This window comes from Arvicola amphibius, chromosome 5 (genome assembly GCF_903992535.2).
Source record: "Arvicola amphibius chromosome 5, mArvAmp1.2, whole genome shotgun sequence".
NCBI lineage: Eukaryota > Metazoa > Chordata > Mammalia > Rodentia > Cricetidae > Arvicola > Arvicola amphibius.
Genome location: NC_052051.1, coordinates 20,522,310 through 20,545,737, shown reverse-complemented (window position 1 = coordinate 20,545,737; position 23,428 = coordinate 20,522,310). Strand labels below are relative to the sequence as shown.

General features: G+C 45.9%; 1 protein-coding gene across 1 annotated transcript in view; it reads left to right on the top strand.

The window, feature by feature from the left end:
* Positions 1-23,428, top strand: part of Ctnnbl1 (catenin beta like 1) — a 162,901-nt gene that overhangs the window by 106,955 nt on the left and 32,518 nt on the right. The window contains exon 11 of the mRNA XM_038330304.1: positions 271-452. Coding sequence (XP_038186232.1) covers positions 271-452 — 182 coding nt within the window. The remainder of the gene's footprint in view (positions 1-270; positions 453-23,428) is intronic.

Sequence of the window (23,428 nt, the reverse complement as noted above, 5' to 3'; positions counted from 1 at the left end):
AGCCTGGTGAGTTCCGGGGTAACCAGGTCTGCATAGAAAGACCCTGACTCAAAAAAAAAAAAAAAAAAAACCCAGAGAGAGAATTTATTCTTCCTAGTCCAGATTCCCCTATTAACATGTATGATAATCTGCTTAGATATAACATAAATGTCTTCTTTCTGTGAAGACATTGTAACTGTTCTGTTTTTATTGGGGGACGTTTGCCCTTTTTTCCCAATTGAGTACACATTAAAAACCTAGTCCTTCTTCTGGAATACCTTTTGCTTGTAGGGAGAAGAAGATCTCCCGGAGCAGCGCCCTGAAGGTACTGGACCATGCCATGATTGGGCCCGAGGGCACAGACAACTGCCACAAGTTTGTTGACATTCTTGGCTTGCGGACCATCTTTCCACTCTTTATGAAGTCTCCCCGGAAGATCAAGAAAGTGGGAACCACAGAGAAGGAACATGAAGGTAGGGTTCACTGCAGGGGCCTCTGGGAGAGGCGGGTGTGTCTGCATCTCTGTCCCCTGTTCCCTTCATAGCAAAGCAGCCCAGAGCGCAAGGGTGGGCCCTGTCTGTGTTTGTTTGAGTCCTGGAGGTTCCACTCTCTCTGGCCCGTATGAGCGTGTGAAGAGGTTTTGTGTTCTTCGCTGTAATTTGTGGTGAGGTGTCTCTCTGATGGAAGACCCTTTAGGAAAGAGTAATGAGGTGGCAACACATGTCACCTCCGGAGTGGTGCTTTCGTGTATTTCTGTATTAAAGTATGATTCAGCCAACATCAGGAATTGCTGGAATAAACTATTTACAGCCCAGGTTCCCCTTTTTATGTTTCTCCTCCTTGATGGAGCCTACTCCTAGCAGAATGCCGCTGTGAATTGTGAGGCTGTAACAGAGTAGTTACCGCCAGGCCAGTGTCTTCCTGGGATTGTGGTGGCTGCTGCACCCCTCCCCCAGTAAATAGCTGCAGTGCAATCTGGAAGGCCGCGATTTATGAACATTGACAGCTCCGCCGGAGGCCAGCAGACACTCGCTCCGAGAATTTACATGGTCAGATGGCTATTTTAAAGTGCAGGGGGCGCAGAGAGACAGGAGGCAGTGTGAAGAGGGGAGCCTGAGCTGCTATGAGAACTCGGTGGGTCTTGTCCAGAGGACATGGTTTGGGTGACTTTTCCCTCAGTGACTGCTAGAGCTGGCCTAGGCACCTGCATATCTGTTGTGTCCCTCACCCTCCTGTCTGTGTCTCTGATTGACTTGGTTTTGTCTCCCCAAACTTGGAGTGGTTGAAGGGAAGGTGGTGTGACCTGTCTTCAGAGATCGCCCCAGTGATCGGATCAGCTCTCCAGAGGCAGTGGAGAGCCGAGGGGCGGCAACTTGGAGACCTCATCACGTTCCAGTCAGATATTGACCAAGCTAGCTGTAAACGAGTTAACCCTGCTGCCAGCCCTTTTTGTATCCCTGGTGGAACTCAGCTGAAAGAGGCCCTGGGAGAAGAAATGAGGGCCTCTGGAAACCTAGATAGTTCTGTAGCAGTCGCTGTTCACTGCCCTGCCAGGTTCTGATTGTGCTGTGTTATTTACATTTTCATTTGGGCCTCACAGCTGGTGAAGATGGTGAAGATGGTAGTATCCTTGTTTATTCTTATGAGAAAATCAGCTCACACAGGGACCAGTGTGAGAGTTTCTGTGTGTTTATGTGCATATATGTGTGTGTGGCTGTGTGTGCTTGCATGTAGAGGCCAGAGAACAACTTGAGGTGTTCCTCAACAGCTGTCCACCTTATTTTTTGAGACAAGTTTCTTGTTGCCCTGGGACTCAGTTATTTGGCCAAGTCAGTGTGGCCCGCGGGCCCCAGGGATCCTCCTGTCTCTGTCACTCCAGTACAAGTACCACCCTGGCTAACTTTTTGCATGGGTTCTGAGGCTCAGACTCAGGTCTTCATGCTTGCAAGGCAAGCACTTCACCAACCGAGCCACCTCTTCCCACCCCCGCCCAGATCCCTGGTCTAAAAAGTTAGGGGTTGAGACTAGTGGACTAAAAGCTGTGATGTCTAGACCTTCAGCTTCTGAGGACTAGGTCCTACTTGTCAGCACTGCTTCATAAGCCGGCCACCTCTTCACACTGGTGTGGCCAATGTGCTGGCTTCTACTGAGAGACTTGACGCTGGGCTTTGAGCATGCATGGAGAGAATGTGAAGGCAAACAACCCTGAGCCAGCTCTTGTTCATGTGCAGGGTTCTAAGAAGAGAAAGAGTTACAGATTAAGTAAGCAGCTGTTTTCCTGCTGAAGAAATGTGCCCAGTGGCATGCTGGTGACAGTACATTGCCTTTAGAGTGCCCGCTTTAGGAACTTGATAACATTACATTAGTGGGGGCAATGGCTTGGTAAGGCAGCTCCTAGAAGGCATGTTGGGCTATAATGGCTGGCATCCTACACACAGTGGCACCCAGAAGTAGAAGGGAGACCAAGGAGAAAGCACTGCTCTGTGTCTTCTGCCACCCGCCGGCTGCTTTGTCTTGGCAAACTGGCCCCTAAACTTTGAATGGTAGGGAGAAGGCTAGATAGGGCACATCATGCCAGGTTTCTTTGCCCTGCCTTGTCCCCTGGGTAGGTCTGTGCTCTCGTTGCTGTCCATGCCTGTCTGATACAAGAGCACCAGGTGTATGTGCTGTACCAGAGCACAGTAGACTCTTGCCATTAGGAATGTTCGTGACTAGGGCCTTCTCGGGCTTCACTGTGCCCCTTCCTCTGCTGCAGTACTTCACTCTCATCGATGTCCTGGCTGCCAGTTAGTCATCCTTTCCATCCTTAGTTGGATGTCTCCTACAGGAAGAATAGACACCCCTGTACTCAGGTCCTCCTACTTACTGGATCTCGGTTCTAGGACTTGGTTGGTCCCCTAACACTTAACAGTAAAGAATCAGTGGGCTGTCATGTCTGGGTCCCACTGTCTAGCCTGGTGCTCGATGTGTATAATAAGCACACAATGTTTGGTGCCTGTTTACATTAGCAACTACCCTGGAAGACTTCACTGAGTTCAGGCATAGGCTTGAGCACTCTCCAGAGCTATGTGAAGCAGAGGTCATACAACTGGCTGAAGTTTGCGTTGATGGTTGTCAGTGATACATGCCTGGAATAAGGGGCCTTTCATCCAGCTTCTTCTGAAGTGGAAATAGGGGCTTTGCTAGGCACATTGGATTTTGTCACTGGCCTGGAGATGGTGGTAAAGATCTCCCTCTGTAGCTGTACTCTCAAGGGCCCTGTATGCACAGAACTTCATCATAGGTAAGGCTCGCCCAGGACCAGCTTCTTGCTGCAATCAGATTCCTAATTAAACATCGTGGTCAGGGAGTTAGTTCCCCAGTCTGGAAGCTACCTGGGCCTCCCCTTTTTCTTAGCAAGCTTTGGGCTTGTCACACATTCTGGTTGTCTTGAGTCCATTCCGGTGTCATCCCAGCCCTGTCACCTCAGGACCTGTTTAGAGCAACTGCAGTGACAGTTATCCTGGTATGGTACAGGTGCCTTACTGCTAACCTTAGGTGATCCTGGGCGCATTCCTAAATGCTCTCTCTTAGCCCCAGGTGCCCTGTCTATAAAATGATGAGTCTAGAATCTCCCTCTGGCTGCTCATAAGGACCAAGTGAAATGACACACATACTGAAGCTGCCATTCTGATGGGCCGGTCCCACCAGCTGTGGATTGAGAATGTGAGTAACAAGAATTGTCAGTACTAAGCACGTGCAGACTTTTTAGGGTATGGTCATTGTTCCTCAAGCAATATAGTGTAACACTGTCTTATTCAGCATTTACATTGCAGTAGGTATTGGTTGGTTAGTTGGTTGGTTGGTTGGTTGGTTGGTTGGTTGGTTGGTTGATTTGAGACAAGCACCTTTGACTGACTTAAATTGCTAGGTAGATCAGGCTGGCCTTGAACTCTTCTTCCTCAGTGTGTGTACCACCATGCCTGACTTGATGATTTAAAGAATACCGGGGATTGTTCCTGGATTATATGCAAATATTGTGCCATTTTATTTAAGGACTCATCACCTGCAAATTTTGGTATCTTTGGCAGCCTGGGCCTAATCTCCTCAAGATACTGAGGGCTGGCTTTATATTCCTATCATAGACCCTACAATTGAATAGTTAGCTTTGAAAAGTGTTAACTCCGTCCCACAACAAAATCACCAGCAATTTTGGCCACCACAAAATGCATCCTTTCTAAAAGTCATGGGGAGAGTGTGAGAATGGGATGGCTGTGTGATATGCATGCATACATGTTTGGGTGTATGCAGGTGCATGTGGAGGCCAGAGGTCAATATCTCCATTGCTCTCCACCTAAATTTTTGAAATAGGGTCTTTCACTGGACCAGGAGTTTGCCTATTCAGCAAGATTTCCTGGCTCCAGGGATCCTCTTGTCTCTGCCTCCCCATCACTGAGATTACAGGGAAGCTCCACATGCTTGCCTTTTTACATTAGTGTTGGGGATTCAAACTCAAATTCGATCCTTGTGCAAGGCAAGCACTTTACCAAATGAGCCATCTCCTGGCCCCTAGGAAAGCTCCTTCTTGATGAAGAGGTCGTGCTGCATAGTGGTGTCCAACCAGCTATGGCCCCTCAGGCAACAGGAGGGGGTGAGAAAGGAGAACCTTCTAGACTGCCAAGACTCCAGAGAGGAGGGGAAAACAAAACTGCCCTTATAACCTCAAATTGCTGGTAATTGAGTTTCTCTTTCATGAGTCAGGGTGGAGAAGGAGAAGAATTATTGTAATTGAAATCCATTCAGGTTTGCATAATAAAACCTTCAGAAATAGATCTGGGGAGGCACTTAGTGTTGGGGGGGGGGATGGGTCAGAAAGACTCACTTGCCCTTGAGTGCAGTAATATGACTGGCTGCCTCCTTGGCTTTATAAAGAATTGCACAGTGTGTATTATCTCCTTGGTATTAACTACTCCAGCATAGGCAGGGAAGAGAAAAGAGCTGGGATCCAGAAATGGCATCTGACCTTTACTTCCCGTCTCTCTTTTAAATTCTTATTAAAATAGGCCCAATTTTCCTTGTATTGCCTCATTAGGTAGGTGAGTTATTGAGTTTGTAGCCGTTCTAGTTAATTGCGCTGTTTTAACATGGTTCCCCTGGAGGCTGTTAAGAGCTTTGAGGGGGTGAGCTCCCAAGCAGTGTAGGTGTGCAGCACGCTGGCTGGGCATGTGCGTGCATTTCCACCTTATCCACAGTGACAGTGCTTGATAGCAGGTCAGCAGCTTGAGGAAGACTTTCTCTTGTCAGGGAAGGGTTTTAAGAGATTTCAATCGACTCCACGTTTCAGGAATCATGTTGATGCCTGACGCCTCCTAGACTTCTAAGAAAACAAAAGAGCAGGCCAGACTCCCAGGGTACTCATCAGATCATGCCAGGGTCAGAAGAGAAAGGGCATGGCTTCTCCACAGTCAGACAAGAGGGGACTTTGGCCAGCCCAGGGGAAAGGAAGCATCATTAAAGACTCTTGGAAAAGCAAGATAACATGCATCCTTTGGTGCCAGCTTTGGATGGAATTAATGCTGTGGTTAAAATGGGGGAGAGACTGGGGCCGTGGCAGGTCCTGTGTGCACAGGAAAGGTGGTAGAATGCCAGTCTTACAGCATCTGCTCTTTCTGGGTTCCCTCCCCACACTCCCTGCTTCTGCGTTCCCCTCAGCCTTCCTGCTCACTTTGATCAGAGGCATCAGTCCCTCCCAACACTGGCCTGTGTGTTCCCCTCAAGACCTTGCCCTCCATTTTGTCCTTGGCTCCCAGATCTTCACCTCTTCAGTCTCCCAAGCCCAGGTTGGCGCAGCTAATCACCTGAAGATACTCCCACATTCATCAGGCCTCCTCTTCCCTGAGTCAACTCTCCTGTACTTGCAAGTAGCCCCACACCGTACCACCACAGAAGCCAGCTCCCCACTCTTACCTCTACAATTCCCCAAGTGTAATTAATCCTAAACTGTAAATTCTCCCTCATAAAGTCCTCACTAAACCCTCTCCCCCATTATACCATCTTTGCCCCATCACCTCCCTGAGCTTTTCTGCAGCCCTAAATACCTGCTCCTTGAGTCCAGTTCTTGATTCCTCTCAGAGTCTCAACGCCTATAAATGAACCAGACACGCCCAGCGTTTAGCAAATTTCTAGTTTTAGGAAAGGGGGAAATAGGCATAGAGGTAAAGACAATTGTGCAGGTATCAGCCATAGAATTCATCAGCAATTACAAAGACCCACTAGACAAGAGGACTTTATTATTAAAGGTAACAGAGCAAGGGCCTTAAAGAAGAGGACACTTGTGGTGGAAGGGAGATGGTGGCAAGGGCAAGGACCTCAGTCATCCCACACAGTTGTAGCATCTACAGGAAGGCTTCTACACATCTGATTGATTCTGAGCCTTCCAGTAGCCCCTCGGGTTCTTTCCCATTCTAAAGGATAGAGACTTTGAGCCTCAGCGAAATCATGAGCAGAGCATACAATGGGTGGGTAATTGAGTGAGGACTCAGACCCCCTCCACTTCTAATCACAAACCTCATTTTCCAGGGTCATTGCTATTAGTCTTTGGTCCCATGAGCATCAAGAGCTTGCACATTTGTTTTGCTGGGGTAGTTACAAGAGTTCTTAATCAGAAAACCTTGACTTGTTATAACATTGATGCTCTGGCAAGTTATCATGGCAGTGGGAGTCTTATTTAGCTCTTTTCATTTTGAATGTGAACTCTTTCCCCACGGGCTTATATGTTGAAAGCTTGGGCCCTGACTGGTGGCATTGGAAATGTGAGGATGTGGGGCTTGACAGGAGAGGTCACTGGAGCTCAGTGCTCCCTGGGGTAAAGTTGGTTCATGTTTCTCTCCTTCTGGCTCTTTCTACTCTGCTGCTGCCGTGAGGTGAGCAGCCTTGCTCCACCACACCCTTCACCAAGATGGACTGCCTCAGTTTAGTCCTGGAAGTGATGGGGCCCACCAGTGTGGACCAAAATCTGCCACTGTGAAGCAAAATACATACTTCTCTCCTTAAATTGTTCGCCGCAGGTATTTCATCACGGCCGTGAAAAGTCTAATGTTACCCTCTCGGATCGCACAGGTTGTGAAGGCTGGGTGGCAGTGACTTGCTGAAAGTGCTGTTAGGCATTTCTAGTGTCTGTCGTAGTTCATGATGCATGATAGGTGTTCAGTACATATTGGGTGAGTCAATAATGAACTTATGTAGTATCCACATTGTGTTTGCTGCTGCCGTCAAGGCTGGCAGTACCTCAAAGCATCATTGAATCTGTATTTCTTACCATGTGGTCTAGCTGGTGTTTCTGCTGAAGAAGCTGCTCAGTAATATTCCATGCAAACTTGTTCCTTAATCTCTAAGAACGAGTGCACTCCTCACCCTCCTGAGTTACTGGAAGGGCTGAGCTGACTTCCGCAGTGTGCGTGTCTTATTACGAAGTGCTATTTTGTGATGTGTCATTACATAACTCTGACCCCGGGCATCATACTTTGTAAGTGTGCTAGAGCAGAGCTGCTTTAAATGTTTTCACTCAAAAATTTTATGTAATCCCGGATACATGAAATTGGTACATGGGTATAGAAAGTCAACATTAGAGGCTGGACAGATGGCATGGTGGCTAAGAACACTTGCCACGGTTGGGGAGGACCAGAGTTTGGTTCCCAGTGCCCCCTTCACATACCTCACAGCTGCCTGTAACTCAGGCTCCAAAGTAGCTGACACCTACACAGGACTGCTTGCCCATGCACATACATACACACACAAACACACACCCTTCACAGGGACTGCATGCCCATGCACATACATACACACACAAACACACACACCCTTCACAGGGACTGCATGCCCGTACACACACACACACACACACACACCCTTCACAGGGACTGCATGCCCATACACACACACACATACACACACACACACACACACACACACACACGATTCACAGGGACTGCTTGCCCATGCACATACAAACACACACACCCTTCACAGGGACTGCATGCCCATACACACACACACACACACACACAGCCTTCACAGCGACTGCATGCCCATACGCACACACACACATACACACACGATTCACAGGGACTGCTTGCCCATGCCCATACACACACACACACACACACACACACACACACACACCCTTCACAGGGACTGCATGCCCATACACACACACACACACAGCCTTCACAGGGACTGCATGCCCATACACACACACATACACACACACACACGATTCACAGGGACTGCTTGCCCATGCACATACATACACACACAAACACACACACCCTTCACAGGGACTGCATGCCCATGCACATACATACACACACAAACACAACACTCTTCACAGGGACTGCATGCCCATACACATACACATGCCCTCCACAGGGATTGCATGCCCATGCACACACACATATAAATGTCAGTATTTACTGATAATAAATCATAAAGTTATTTTAAAACAATTCTTTGTAAACATATTTTATCATTTATTAAATATGAAAACAAATTTGTATATTATAAAATGGATACACATCTTGTCTGAATATTTGATGTCGAGCATCTTCAGCATTTTTCAGAATTTAGGTTTTATAGTCACCAATGCTGAAAATACCACTTCACATAAACACACAGTACACAGTACAGAAAAATGTTTAGGGCCATTTCAGAAATTCTTGGAGATTCTCTCCTAATCCCAAGCCAAAATTCACTTAATGACTTTTTATGAAGCCCAAGTCAGCAATTCAAACAGCAGTTTTTAATATCAAACATCCTAACACAATGCAGTCAAAAGATACACTAAATCAATACTTAGATGCTAAGGAATAACAGTAAGAAAATATTGACGGTCTTTGTTTTCCATAATTAAACCATTATGTTTCCATAAGAGCAGAAAGCTTTATGTGTGCAGTAAAAACACCGGCTCCTAACACAGTAGTCTCAGACCTGCACTGAGGAGTTCCAGACAGCATTGTCTGGGATGAGGACATGCTCAGTGCAAAGTGCTCACATGTGTGTTCATATCCGAGGCCGCTATGAACACACACACACACACAGTACCAGAAACACCTTGGACTCATTCCTTATTTGATTTTGATTTGACTTGTTGGCCATTCAGAAACACACACATACTCAATATGCTTTTGGTCTCATTAGTAGTGGTGCTGGTATGAGGATGGCTTCTCTTTTATGTTCTGCTACTATCTTGGTATTTAAGAAGTATGTACTTGACAGATGTTTTGGTTTCTTGAACCTGCCAGTCTCGTAGGTGGGCAGTATGTGTGCCAGTTGTGTGAGAGACATCAGACAAAGCCATTCCCAGAGAGGATTTACCAGGAAGCGCAGGTCCTACCTTTCCATAGAACCTGTGCCCGAGCTTGCAGACTCAATTCATGTTCTCCTCAAGCTTAAAAATCACAAGTTAGTTATTTATAATAGAATGAGGGAGGAAAGATGACACGAAGCATGTCCTGATGGACCCTTTGTGCTGAACAAGGATAAAAGGCCGTGCTGTTTTGTGTTGGGTTTGAAAACCTTGTAACGGAACACTTTCTGGATCAGTTCCCTTCCCTCCCTCAGCTGCTTGTCTTCCACCCGTCCTTGGATGCCAGCCGTGGGGATGCTGAAACAAGCCGCCTGTGTGCTTGGTCGGCTTGGGGCGCCTCTCCTCAAGCCTGCAGGGCTGTTTGGAGTACTGTTATTTGACTTGCTAACTGGCCCAAGTCCTTCAGGTTTTCCACACAGGACTCTTGTTTTCCCCTAGAAGCCTGGAGAGAGGGTGTACTCGCCATCCTGGAGGCAGTGCTTGCTTTTGAGGCAGGGGAGGAAACAAGCTGTCCGCTAATGGCCACAGGCCTACACCGCTTTAGCACTTAGATGGTTCTCTCTTCTCTTTGCCATGACTCTTAGAGTTTGTTGGTTGCCAAGCACCTTTTAGCAAAGTGCCAGGTGCAGAATTCAGCTGAGGTCATCTTCAAACTCACTCCCAGAAGCCGGGCTGCAGGGTCTGCTGTAGGTTGTCAGGAAGCAGCCCAGAGCTGAAGAGGAGGATTGCGTCAGACCCCGCTCTACCGCAGGCTGCCCAGCGACCGGTCTTGGGCAAGTTATTCCTTTTGTTTGAACTTGAATCCCACTTCAGTAAAGCAGGACTGGTAAAATCTTCCCCCAAAGTAATGATCGTGAGTGTCCTGTATTCAGTCCCCAGTGGTTGGGCTTTAGTTACCAGTTAGCTCCCTTCAAAGGTAGTCATCCCTCCCTCTTTCAGGGTTTGTGCTTTTGTGGACACAGCCCAGCTTTGAACCAATCTGTCTAAAGGCTGGGTCATAACAAGAATTACCCCAAGAGATGATTACCAAGGCTGTTCACAGTCCACCGAGAAAACAGACAGGAAGCCTGCATTTCTATGCCAAGGTGAGAGGCAGAAGGATGTTTGAGGCCCTGCGGACACAAAGGGAGGGAGGGCTCCATGTCTCACCTGAGTGTGAGAGAACTGGAGAACAGCCTTACCTGGGAAGTGTGGCTCCTGAGTCACACTCTGGTGGAAGCTGAGTAGTAATGTCAGGGAAAGCACATACAGAAAAGACAGAAGGGACAAATAACAGTGAGCCTTTAACATGGCTGCTACCAGCTTCTTGTAGAGCCCTGTATGCCCCACCTCCCTGTGCCCCCTGAAGTATGCCCCAAGGCCATGCTGCTCCCAGTCTTGGTGGAGTAGCAGCGTGTAGAGAAGGAGATTAGAGCATTATTCAGCAGCCACATCTGTGGGACCTGAGTTCATCAGGGACAGGGCCCAGGACCTTCCTGGCACAAGAAAGTGTTCGTAAGAGCTAGTTCTTGTTGCTGTTATGGTAGTAATTTTATTATTTCATACCAAAAAGGACCTCCCAAATTTTCACAGGTCACAGGTATAGCAATAATTTCCATTTTCTTGGCCATTTAAGCTAATTTCTCGCAAATTCAATGTTGAATCCAGAGGGGAGGGCAGAGAACAGTTCTTTTTCCTGTGTTCTCTTTGCAGTTTTCATTCCGCCCAGTAGCAGCTTAGCTCTTTTGTGGCATTAGGAGAATTATTCTGGAATAGAATTTCTTCTAATGCATTTGTAGTGTTGTCAATAGGAATATGATAGCATTTGTTCATGATCTTGCTTAAATTTTATAGAAATGGTTTGGCATATAATTATATCCTTCATAGAACTCAAACAAATACCAGCATCAACTGGAGAATAACCAGGCCATTTAGGTTAACTTCTGTAGTATTTTAAGTGGTCCCAAATAAAGAACTAACAGCAACTAAACAGTTTTTACCTGTTTATTGAATTTAATCTGCCGGGATGCCGTTCCTGACGTCACCATTTGAGGACCGCTTGTATTCTTAGTACTATAATATGCATTCCTCTTGGCCATGTTCTTACTACACAGTCTTGACAGGTGAGAGCACAGTATGGGACCCTGTCAGTTGAGGTCACAGAACTGGCACATGGCCTATTAGAAACTGAACCTAGCATTCTCCTGGGGTTTCAAAATTATTTCACCAGTTTTTGTTTGGCCTTGTTTTTTATTTGTTTGTTTGTTTTGTTTCAGACAATATATTTTGATCATATTCCTTTCCCTCCCCAGTTCCTTCTAGCCCCTCTCCATCTCCTACCCACCCAACTTCATGTTCTCTCTTCTCTACTTCTCTCTGTGTGTCTTTCTTTTAAAAAAAGGAGAAAGAAACAGCAAAAAAAAAGTTAAAGAAAAAATATAACAGAAGCATGCGTGCACACCCCATGGAGTCTGTTTTGACCAACTATTCTTGGACATAGGTCCTGCCCTAGAATGTAGTTGATATACTCAGTGATACTCTATTAAATAGAGAAAATGAATTTTTCCCTTTCCTAGAATTGCAAATAGTTTCTTGATTAAGGGTGGGGATTTTTATTCAACAGAACTGATACACATAAGAACTCACAGAGACTGTGGCGGCCCTGCTTCTGATCATACATAAATGAAGGCTCCTCGCCTACAGAGAGCTTGATTTAAACTGTGTGGTATCCGTTCCTGCTCTGTCTCTTTCTCTGTGGTCCTGCATAGTCTCTATCTCTCAGTGCTAACCTTTTTGGCCTAACTCACTTTGTCTGCCTCTTGGCTCAGACCCAAAATGTATCTGCTTACCATATCATCTTCTCTACATGGGGCTTTCCAGAGCTGATGCTCAGTGCTTTTCAGCCTTTGGTCTTTACTCCTGGGTGTGCCCACTGTAACTTTACTCTGTCCCTCTCTTGACTCCTCCTGATTAATGGCATCAACTTATAGCTTTCAACCCTAATTGGTTGGTGTCACTAGAAGAACTTTGACAAAATGCTTGGGTCTGGGTCTCATCTCCAGAAATTCTGAGGCTTGAGCCTTGGACCATCAGTATTTCTTAAAAGATTTCAATTATGTCTGTGTCTCTGTGAGTGTGTTCAGATTTGTGGGTAGGTCCTGTGCCTGTGCACATGCACAGAGGCCAGAAAAAGGCACGGCATGCCCTCCGTCATGTTCCTCATGTTCCTTTGAAGCAGGGTCTCTCCTTGAACCTGGAGCTTGTTACATGGATGTTAGCATCTGAAGTCTGACCCTGATAGTTGGGAAGCAAGCACTTATCCACTGAGCCATCTCTCCAGCCCCAAGCATCAGTATTTTGAAAACTCATGATCCTAGTGTTCAGCTAGTGTTGAGGACACTGGCCAGAGCACCCAGCCGTGTTGGCATCCTTTTCACACTCCCTCTCTGCCCAGGGAGCCGCCTGACATGTCAGGTGCTTTTTAAAAAGAACTGTTGCCATTTCTAAATAAAGAACACTTTGGAGAAAAGGTTAAAATCATCCCAAAACCTCCAACCAAAGTTAGTTACAGATAATGGATAGAATCCACTCAGACATACATAATTGGGATGGGGGTCATGTGTGTGTGTGCGTGTAATTTTGCAGAGATGAGACTCTGCTTGGTATTCTGTTTTGTAACTACTGCTTTGTTACTGTGAAGCTCTACTCTTTAGAAGGCAAGAAAAGAATTCAGGTTGAGTGGCATCTTTGGAGGTGATTTAGTTTGGAGGGGAGCTTAGATGGCAAGGTGCCTCTTCCATATCTCCTGGAAGTATAGGAACTGCAAAGTCAGGGAATGAGCTGGAGACCTAAGGCCAGTGCGCCCATGTTCATTCGCTTAGAGCATGAAATGGAAAGGCGCCTTTCTGCTGGCTTCTTATAATGTGTAAATATTTGAGCGTGTTGGACATATTGGTACCTAACGGAAGATGTGATGTGGAAGGGAAGCACAGAAAATAAACTTGTATACATCTCACTGCTCATAAAGAATACCCTTGCAGGTGTGAGGTGTTTGTTAGTGTCCTTCCTCCTAGACTCGTGTAAAATCAGATGGGGTTTTTATGTGCACCAGCCTGCAGGTTACTGGGGAAATGCTCAGTGTGTTTAATCATGTTGCAGTCTTGTTTGTTTTTTTTTATAGTAGGAAAATGTCTTTGGCTGGCTTCTGGTGCCAGATTGATTTTGCTTGTGGGCGTCCAGATGCTGATGAGCTGTAATTAGCATAAGAAGGAGACTGGAAAGATGTTGAACATTCTTTCTTGGTAGCCAAACAGTGAATCCCCAAACAGAGGTTATCCTCAGGTATCAACACACCTGAGGCAACATTTTGCTCCTAGTTGCGGCTCTGCACACTGGGGTGGGTTTGGAGACTCCTGGACCCAGTAAAGGCTGATTTTCTGCAGTTCAGTGCTTCTTCTTGAGGAGTTACTTAAATTCCAGAGTGGCCCAGAGAGGGGCCCTAGCCACTAGGTTCAGGAGACTGGGGTATGTTTCTGCCCTGACTCTTCTGTTTAGCTTGTGACTTGGACAAGTCATTTGCTCTCCCAGAACCTCGCTTTTCACTGTTTAAAGATGGAGACAGCAGTACTTCCCAGCATAAGAGACTACTTAAGATAATACATAGGTCAGTGATGGCCACAGCATGCAGCTGGTGGGTATTGTTTGTAGTGCTTGCTCTACTTCTTCTGTATCCTTTACACTTCTTTGTAACACTTTTTCTTTGTCCTTGATTCCAAAGTAAAAAGAAAATAATTGTTAGTTTGTTCCTTATTTGCTGCAAGGTACCATAAAATAAATTAAGCGTGTGATTTTGATGATCACTAAAAGCATGCTTACAACTTCCTTAAATGTATTGATTAGTAATAAATCATGTTGCAGTAAGTATGCCTGCTGGCTGGCTAACTTTGGGAATGACAGTGTTCTAGCTGGTTAGCAGGCTGACTGGCCTGAGGTGTCAGCCATGCTGACAGTGGATTGTAACTCGGGTTTATTGAGTATTGCTGTATTACAGTATATGCAAGATGCTGTACCTACCTCCAGCTTTGCATGGGGTGCCATTGGTTGGCTTTATTATTGAGAAAACAGCCCTCCAAAAGTTAAGCATTTCCTCATTTTTTCACACAGTTTAAATTAACAGCAAGAATCTGAATGCACAGCTCTTAACACTGTGTTCAGTCCTCTCAAGGAATTACCTCAAGACCAGAAAGTTAAATGACTTTTAATCACCAAGGCAACAGTGCAGTAACTAGCTATTTCTGGAAATGGCAGAGGGAGACTGAATGATAGTGGCATGGCAGGGCAGGAAAACACTACCAAGTTTTTGGTATTGGACAATGTGGGATGTAAAATGTTTTTATAACTTCATTTTAAGTTTTAAAATAATGAACCATGTTCTGATAAGGTTCTTTCTGTATATGTCATATTAATTTAGGTAGAACCTTTCTAAGTTCTACACTTGGCAGGGATCTCAGCAGCAATGTAGTAGGAAAAGCATAGCCTTTTATTAGAACCTGGAGACCTGAGTTGAAGTCCCAGCTTGTGCCAGCTGTAAGCCCTGAAGGAAGAACTAGATATCTGGTCTACCTGGGGAGAAAACTATATAGAGATCATTCCCAAGAAAACTTAGAAGATCAAAAGGTAGTAGGAACTTCCCACATGGACAAGACCTGGAAGAGCTTTTGGGCAGAAGGAATAGCATGTAGAAAGGCACAGAGATCACCATGGAACTCTAGGAAGGCCAGGATTCCAGTGTGTAGTACTAGGAGTGACTGCCAGTACAATAGACCACACTGCTTCCTGTCCTCCACAAGCTCAGACTGGCGACCGGAAGGTCAGGGGTGAGTCAGACATGTCTAGTCACAATGTGTGACTCTTTAAAAAAGGAAGGAGCTACAAGTTATTGTCCTGGTTGTCACCTCCAGTTTAAGATCACTTGTATATTTTGCTGTTTGTCTCCATAAGGCAGACCTTTCCCTTTCCCTCCACTTACGATGTCAGTTATGAATAACACATAGTACAGGTACCTTTGAGTACAATCTTGGTTCTTTCTGCACACTGTCCCTGTACCCTCAGTTTCTTTCCCAAATGATAGCTCTCTGTTCCTGGCTCACTTTAGGAATCCCTGCCTCTTTCCAGACTATCCTCTGCTCCTTCTAGGGTTCCAGAGAAGACAAGTGAAGAGGCACCACCTCCAGCACCTTTAGAACAGGAATCTGGGCCTGGAGAGATGGCTCAGAGGTTAAGAGCATCGCCTGCTCTTCCAAAGGTCCTGAGTTCAATTCCCAGCAACCACATGGTGGCTCACAACCATCTGTAATGGGGTCTGGTGCCCTTTTCTGGCCTGCAGGCATACACACAGACAGAATATTGTATACAAAATAAATAAACAAACAAACAAAGAAAACAGGAATCTGGCCGCACTTCTGATAATTCTCATTACAGATCTAGACCAAAACTAGACCCTGGTGTAGCATGTGAGACTAGCCCCTATTGCCTTCTCCAGCAGCATCTTGCTCTCCCTAGAATCCTGTTTCCAGTGGTCAGAGCTGCACAGTTCTTCCCAGCATGTCCCAGCCTGCCCTTTTCTCCCTGTCATGCTTCTACAGGGGGTGGGGTGAGTATGAACCCTTTATATGTTGTATCTCTTTAAGTAGACTCATTGAGAAGAAAGCAAATCATCTTTTATGGTGGGAATTTTCAAGATACCCAGAGGTATAAAAAGCATAACTACTGAGCTCTTAGTTACCCATCACCCAGCTCTGAAAAGTAGCATTTGCAAATCTGGTTTTATCCCCCTGTTCCCTACCCCATTTTCCTGTAATGTTTTAAGACATTCCTAGACATGATGGAATTTTATCTCATATGGAATGTTTATAAAATCAGTAACAAGTATAAAGGAGAACCCTAAATGTAGCCATTTTTTCTAGCTGGAATGTATTTGTTAATATTGAGAACATAATTCAACAGTTTGATGTTAGACCTGGTCAAGCTCAAGGTGTCTCCACCATGCCACTATTGACACTTTTAAAGTAGGGCACACTTTGGTGTGAGAGGCTGGCCTGTGTGTTTAAGACATTCAGCAACACCTCCTGTCATCACAGATAAACACAGCAAAAGAATTGCAAAATATCTCCCACACTGGGCTCCTTCCCCTCATCCCCCCCCACCTTAAGAACTACCCACCAGAGACAGGGAATGAAAGAAATGGACGGGTTGTTCAATAGTCTGGGAAACTGAGTCCTAGAAGGAAACACACACTTCTGATTCTGGTTGTGCCTGTTAGTGTACTGGAGAATAAAGTCTGTTTTCTGTTCCCTGTGCCATATCCCACCATGCCACTCAGAGCTACTGGGTTAGAGCACAGGCTTCCTAGAAGTGGACAGAAGTCGTGTGCTCCCTGTGGATGTGACTCACTGAGCAGGACAGTCCCTGGGCCAGCTTAAGGGAACTCTAGAAAAATACCAGCAGCAGGGTATGTTGTTCAGACCTGCCCCCATGTACTCATCCGCCGTGCTGGCTGGAAAGTCTCTCCTGGAGAATGCATCTTGGGTTCCAGAGCGATCCAAGGAGCATTTGTTTCACAGAAATTACTTTGAAGTCCATTTTTGCCAGAGACCATCTATTTTGTATAAAACAAAGGGGACACTGGTGATTTGTTGTCTGGTTTTCTTCAGAATGGCTTTCTGTGTATTTCCTTCAACTCAGCTCACTAAATAGTACCTAGAAAGTTGGGTACTGGGAGACTTAGTTCCCTGGGATGGTAGATTTGGGGAAGTGGGGGAAGCTGGCCTTTACAGTCAGATCCACTTATGTGCAGCTCCTACTAGCTCTGCGATCTTGGCTAAGGAACAGAGCCTTTCTGAGCCTTATATGTTTTCATTTGTATAGGAAGAATAATTCACATAAAAGTGGCCACAAATACTAAGAGGTGGAGGGAGTTCAGAACACTTTCCTGATTTGTGTTTTAAGGCCCTGGATTCCACCCAGGCACAGAAAGAGAGGGAGGGTGAGGAGTGAGAACTAGCTAGTGTGCTCACTGTCGCAGAGCACTGACAGATGACTTCCCTCTTTGGGAAGACCCTCTGGAGAAAGCAGGAACATCCCTTCCCCACCCCACCTCCAGGTCGTTCATTCTTTTCTTCTTTCTTCTTCTTCTCCTCCCTTCCTCCTTTTTTTCCCCTCTTTCTTCTTCTTCTTTTGGCCAGTCTCACCATGTAACCCTGACTTACTATGTAGATCAACCAGACTGGCATCAGACTCACACGCCCCACTTCCCTCTAGTTCTTTATTATACACCTGTGAGGTGGTTAGTCTGATACATGGAAGAAAGCTTTGACATTAAGCCCATAGCCTGTGTGCCGGTAACAGCATGGAAGCGTCCTCACACACAGTATGGTTTAGGATTCACCGAGTCCTTTCTTCCTGAGGAGGGAATTGGTGGACACCTGTTAGAGTGTGACCCCAAAGCATTTCCACAGCAGAGAGACTGCGTGTTTCTCCAGACATTTTCCTGTGTGAATGATCAAAGAATGGTTTGGTTTGCTCATCTGAGACACAGAATTAAAGAGCTGTCTGTGTTCCAGCAGCACTGAAACGCTTCCATCCTGTCACCATGAAACCCCTCCGGCCTCCCGCCACACCACATCAAGTTTCAAGCAAATGAACATGAGCTGCTTTGTGTCTGCACACAGAATTTTCTTGTTTCCGTGGCAATCCCTGACGCTCAACAGTTGGCAAGGCCTCAGGCATCGGAAGATGACTATGATGTTTAGTGTGGGAGGAGCAGGCGGGGCTGACTGTTGAGGACTGAGGCAGAGCCTCCTAATAAGATGAGAATGGTAGGGATGACTTTAACTCATTCCTAAAAGCCTTGACCTCCACTCTCGCATATCCCGCCCCCACCCCCATGCATGTGTGCACACACACTTCTTTCTAAAGCAGGGGTGGTTCCGGAGTACAGAAACAGCTCCCGAGTCTTGGGGCTGTGATGGTCAGCTCCACTGCACCAGTCGCCCCCCCCCCCCTTACTCAGGATGTACAGGTAGGGAAGAACAGGTCTGCTGACAAGCTGTGGGAGTATGCTGACATCCTTGCCTAGCCTCTGGCTATGAGTTCAGGCCAAGTAGGGTATGCCGAGCAGGTACACTCTGCTTCACCAGCCCTACAGAGCTGTTTGACAATGCATTGAGCTGGCCATCGAGGACACTTTACAAAAGAAAAATGTCACACAGCAAATATCCTAGCCGTTTGTCTCATTTTAGGATCTAAAGATGTTTTTATGTGCTTCATGGCAAAGGAGTGGCAGTAACTAGATAATGCACTTCCCAAACCCAGAAAGAGATCATAGGCCACAGCGAGCTTTCATTTAGATGAAGTACTTTGAAAGTAAAAGGCAGGGAACTGAGCTGAACTCTGACTGATGCAGGGCTGTCCTTCTCAGAGGCCTCATCCAAGCTTCCATGTGGCCGGAGGAGCTCTATTCATCCATCCATCCATCCACTCCACAGTGCTGACACTTAGGGGCATCTGCTGTAAAATGAGGGTGTTGAACTCTAGGCAAAAGCTTCCTGGTCCTTTCTACCAAAGTCTGTGATCTGTGTAGTCATGGAAAGTGTCCTGAAGAGAAAGGAGACTCGTGCATTTTCATCAGCAGTTGATCTGCTCCTGGAGCTTCCCCTGTTAGGATGTGGGCTGCTCCTGAGAATAGGTGTGGCTATGTGTACATCCCTTTGCTTAGGGCCACCCGCAGGATGCTCATGACCTCTCTCTTTACTGTGGGAGTCCTGGGAAAGACCTTAGGGATAGGGTGTCAGTTAGAAGATGCAGGACTACTGCTGGGAACTAGAATCACAAATACTAACAAAGAGAGTTCAGCAATATGTATGTTTCTCCAGGTAAGACAAACCCAGAGGCCAGCTGGACCATTCTGACAGTGTCCTGGTGTCCTGTCGTTCTGATCTTGAGGCCAGAAGTGTTTGTTGGCTCTCACTGTGCCCCAAGCAACTATAAAGGGGCCTGACTACTCTTTTCATGATTGCTTTATGGTCCCAGATGGCTACTAATGCTCTGGTTATAACTCCTATATTCCAGAGAACAGGAAAGAAAGAAGGGGGAAAGGAGAAGGGTACATGTCCCTTCTTATAAAGGTTCCAAAAGCCAGTCAAGTGTAAATCACTAATGTAAAGTTACCTATAGGGTTCTGTTTGTTTTGTTTTTATGTTGATAAAAATCTCTCTCTAATTGAAATGTGCTCTAGTACTAAGAGATCTGAGGTGGACCAATGTGTGTGAGCAATGGCAGTTTCAACCCTTCTGCTTGCTGTCCTCGGTATACGGCTTCTTGTGGCAGTTTGTCCTAGCCTGCACTGGGTTTCAGAAGTCAAGTGGTGCTCCCTAGAGCCATTGTCATAAGGCCACACTGCTGCTTCTGGGACAATGGGGTTGGTGTCCCTGACAGATCACGTTGCAGGAGCCAGAGAAAACTGCAGGTGAAGAGTCCCCACTTCCAGCTCGTCATGGTGCCCATGGCAAGGGTTGCATGCAGCTCCTCCATTCTTCCTTAAGTCTGGACGATCCTACTCCAGGAACTCTTGTCCTAGGGAGGAGCCTTGGGCCTATGAGAAGCTATGCCTTTCAGCCCTTTCTCCGTAGGCTCTGGAAGCCAGGTTGTACAGCACAGAGAAGCATTTCCCTACTGTTCCAGGCTACAGTTTTATCAAGATAACACCTAAATACTTTCCTAATTCACGTGCTGCTAGGCTATTGAAGGGAATCCCAGGGGAATGGCAGTGACAGAGGAGTCAACCCAGGCAGCACCTGCACCTGCTCAGTAAGTGCTCCATGTTTGCGGAGTCTCATCATAGCCCAGAAGTGAGAATATTCAGTTCATTTTAGTTATATTTCAGGTAGAATGGGCTTCAGGGGGAAAGACATTCACAGTTTCAAGTAACACATATGAGAACTCCTTTTTGGAAAATTACCTTGGAAAGTTACTTCATTTATATCCCAGGTTCACTTTTCTTCTTTCCTTCTCCTCAGCATTTTCTTAGGAAAATTTTCAAACATAGCAAAGGTAAAAGAAAGGCTCAACAAATTCTGCCATCCCTGCCACCAGGATACAGTTAAAGCGCCACTCTGTTCCCTTTACCGCGTCTGCTGTGCTTTTCCCTTCTCTCATTCTTATGCTTTATTTTTGATACAGAAAGTAAGTTGCAGACAAGTTATATTCCAGTGTGTTTATCATTAACCTCGCGTTGCTATTGCTTAGCTACGATTGGGAGGCACAGATCAGGAGGACCCAGATAATTTGCTTTCCCTAACAGACCCTTGTCCCCACCCCCACAGAGATGACCTAGACCCTCAGTCGAGGCTCACACAGTGTTGGCTTGTCTGAGTAAGGCATTCACTCTGCATGCCCTTTGTGAGATTTGTTCGTAGTTGGGGGGGTCTCTCTTTTTTTTTTTTTGCTGAGTAGAATTCTGTTACGTGGATGAACTTTTCCACTCTTCCTGTTAATAGGCTGGTTAGAGTTGAACTATGGGAAACAGCCAGAAACATTTGTGTCCCAGTCTCTGTGGTCCTGTTTCAGGACCTCTTGCTGGGTCATTCATTAGTTTGCATCTTTTTGATAACTGGAATCTCAAGCTATCTACGTCATTCTCATCCTATAGTCAAGAATAAGGTTCCTAAGCTATAGGATGGAAAAAAGATCTGGAACAAGTATTTCTTCAGGTGTGGACTAGAAGTCTAGTCTCCTAGCTCCATCCCTCTCCGTCTCTAAAAAAGAAGGCGGGACATGAGACTCTCTCTGGAAGGCCATTGACTATTTCAGGTTTTGCTCAGGGACATCTGAATGCCTTGAGTTGTATTGTTGCCTGTGTTTCTGTAAGATGCCCATCTGACCTGGCTGCTCCTCTGTGTGCATCCCTCCCTGCCGCTTTTCCAGGATGACCTTTCTGGAACACAGAACTAGCTGCCTTTTCCTGCTGTCTGTTCTGTATCCCATGGGACACAATCCAGATTCTAGTCAAAGGTTCGGGGTTCTTGCATCTCCTATATTTAGCTGTTTGTTCCACCCTCCATTCCTTGCCCACCCCCAGTGAGTGATCTGCCCTTCACATCTCTGTGCCCAGCCTCTTGGGCATGTCCTTACCCCTTTGCCAGTGCGATACATTGCTTTGAATCTGCAGGGTTTCTTTTGTCCTGACCCTCTCAGAAAACCAGCTCCTCTTCTCATTCCCTTCTCAGGGATTCAGTTATTCCGTGTGTGTGTGTGTGTGTGTGTGTGTGTGTGTGTGTGTGTGTGTGTGTATAGCAGGCTCTTACCATGAGCCTCATTATGACATTGATTCAGCATAAGTTAAATGATGCAGGACTGAAACTCACCCAGTATCACTAATTGGGAGAGCCAGCCTCTAGTCAGTACCAGGATATGAAAAAAAAATCCACGAATGCAGCAAGGGCTAGACTTTTCTATCTGAGGGGTAAATAAGGAAACACGCTTTCTGATGGTAATGTTCTCTTTACTTCCTCTTAAATAATCCTCTCTGAGAATCTCCACACAGCTACATTCTTTACATACAACTACATATCTCTCTCCTACACGGCCACACATCACTACACGCAGTTGGATCTACAGTTTCATCTTCCTTGTCCCCCCACAGTTGCGTTCTTCATATATTCTCCACACGTTTCCCACACAGTTACATACATTTCTTCATACATCTCTCTTTCAGCACACACACCCCATTCACATCCAGCACAGCCCTTTCCAGCATCTCCCCACATAGCTCAGCACAGCTTCCTCTCCTCACAGCCAAACTCTGGACAATTATGTTACATTTTCAGGACCCAACCCATTCTCATAACACAGGATAAGTCATATGGTTTCTCTTAGGCTAGGGAGGGTGACATTGACCAGCCAGCAAGTAACACCGGCCATAGCCGAAATGCTTAGGGTTCTCAGACAGAAAGTAAACAGTTGGCTGAAACTTGAGCCTGTCACATAAAATGAGGCTGGGACTATGTGCAAAAAGACAATTACCGTAGAGTGTTGTGTCTACCAAAGTTGCTTCTAGCCTGACCTTGAATCAACAATAAACAACACCTGAGAATTTATCCTTACGTATTCTCTTGAATTTGTTCTGAAGTCTAGAATTAGTTGTCTTTGTAACTGAGCATACTGTTACTTTCCTGTGTCAATCTGAGTAATAAAAGTATCCTAGTATTATTTCTGTTTATCAAAATTTTACAGTTAAGTAAAAATCATCTTCCTGACGATCCACAGCTATATGTATGCCCAGTATATGGAATATATACACGAGATAAACACACAATCTGTGGGAATAATACCCGTGGCTAGTATTAGGGAAGGAATGTGGCAGCACATGAGAGAATTACAGCCAGAAGCAAGTGGTCATTTACAGTCAGTAACTCCACGACTTTGTCTAGTAGGGCTCTCCCACAGACAGTCCTTTGTTTCTGGCAGGTCAACCTACTGAACACTAATTGTCACCTGCTATATGCTCCCATGGCAGCTCTCAGCAACCCAGCCTTCGAGGAGCTTACTTTCTCTTCGGGAGACCTGCGGATTAGTGTGGCAAGGGCTCTGATGGACAGCAGGGTGTAGGAGCACTCCCACACATCCTCCTAGACACTTCACTTTGAAAGCTTAGTCAAGTGGAAGTAGCCTGTGGCTTTTATTTGCCTCGCTAGTGGGGTTGGGTGCTCTTTTAATGTTTAAGGGAGAGGATCGAGTTTACTTTTGTAGAACTGAATAGGTGATTTGTTTCCTAGCTGTTGTGATACAAATTCCTTTTCCAATTGAGCATCTAGTTTCCTGTCTGGAAATGGGAAGACTGATCAAAGTAACCTGTAGAATGTTGTGAGTGTGAAATGACATGCAGTGGGCACACAGATGCATGGTAGGTTTGCATCTGCGTTACCATTTTTAGGACCCACATATGCCTGCCATGTATTGAATATTCAGGAAACATTTGGGAAGAGTAGGAATATATGTATTTTATGTGTGTGTTAAAGAAGCTATATATAGATGCTCACACAGATCCATCTGTCTTTCAAAGAGTGTTTG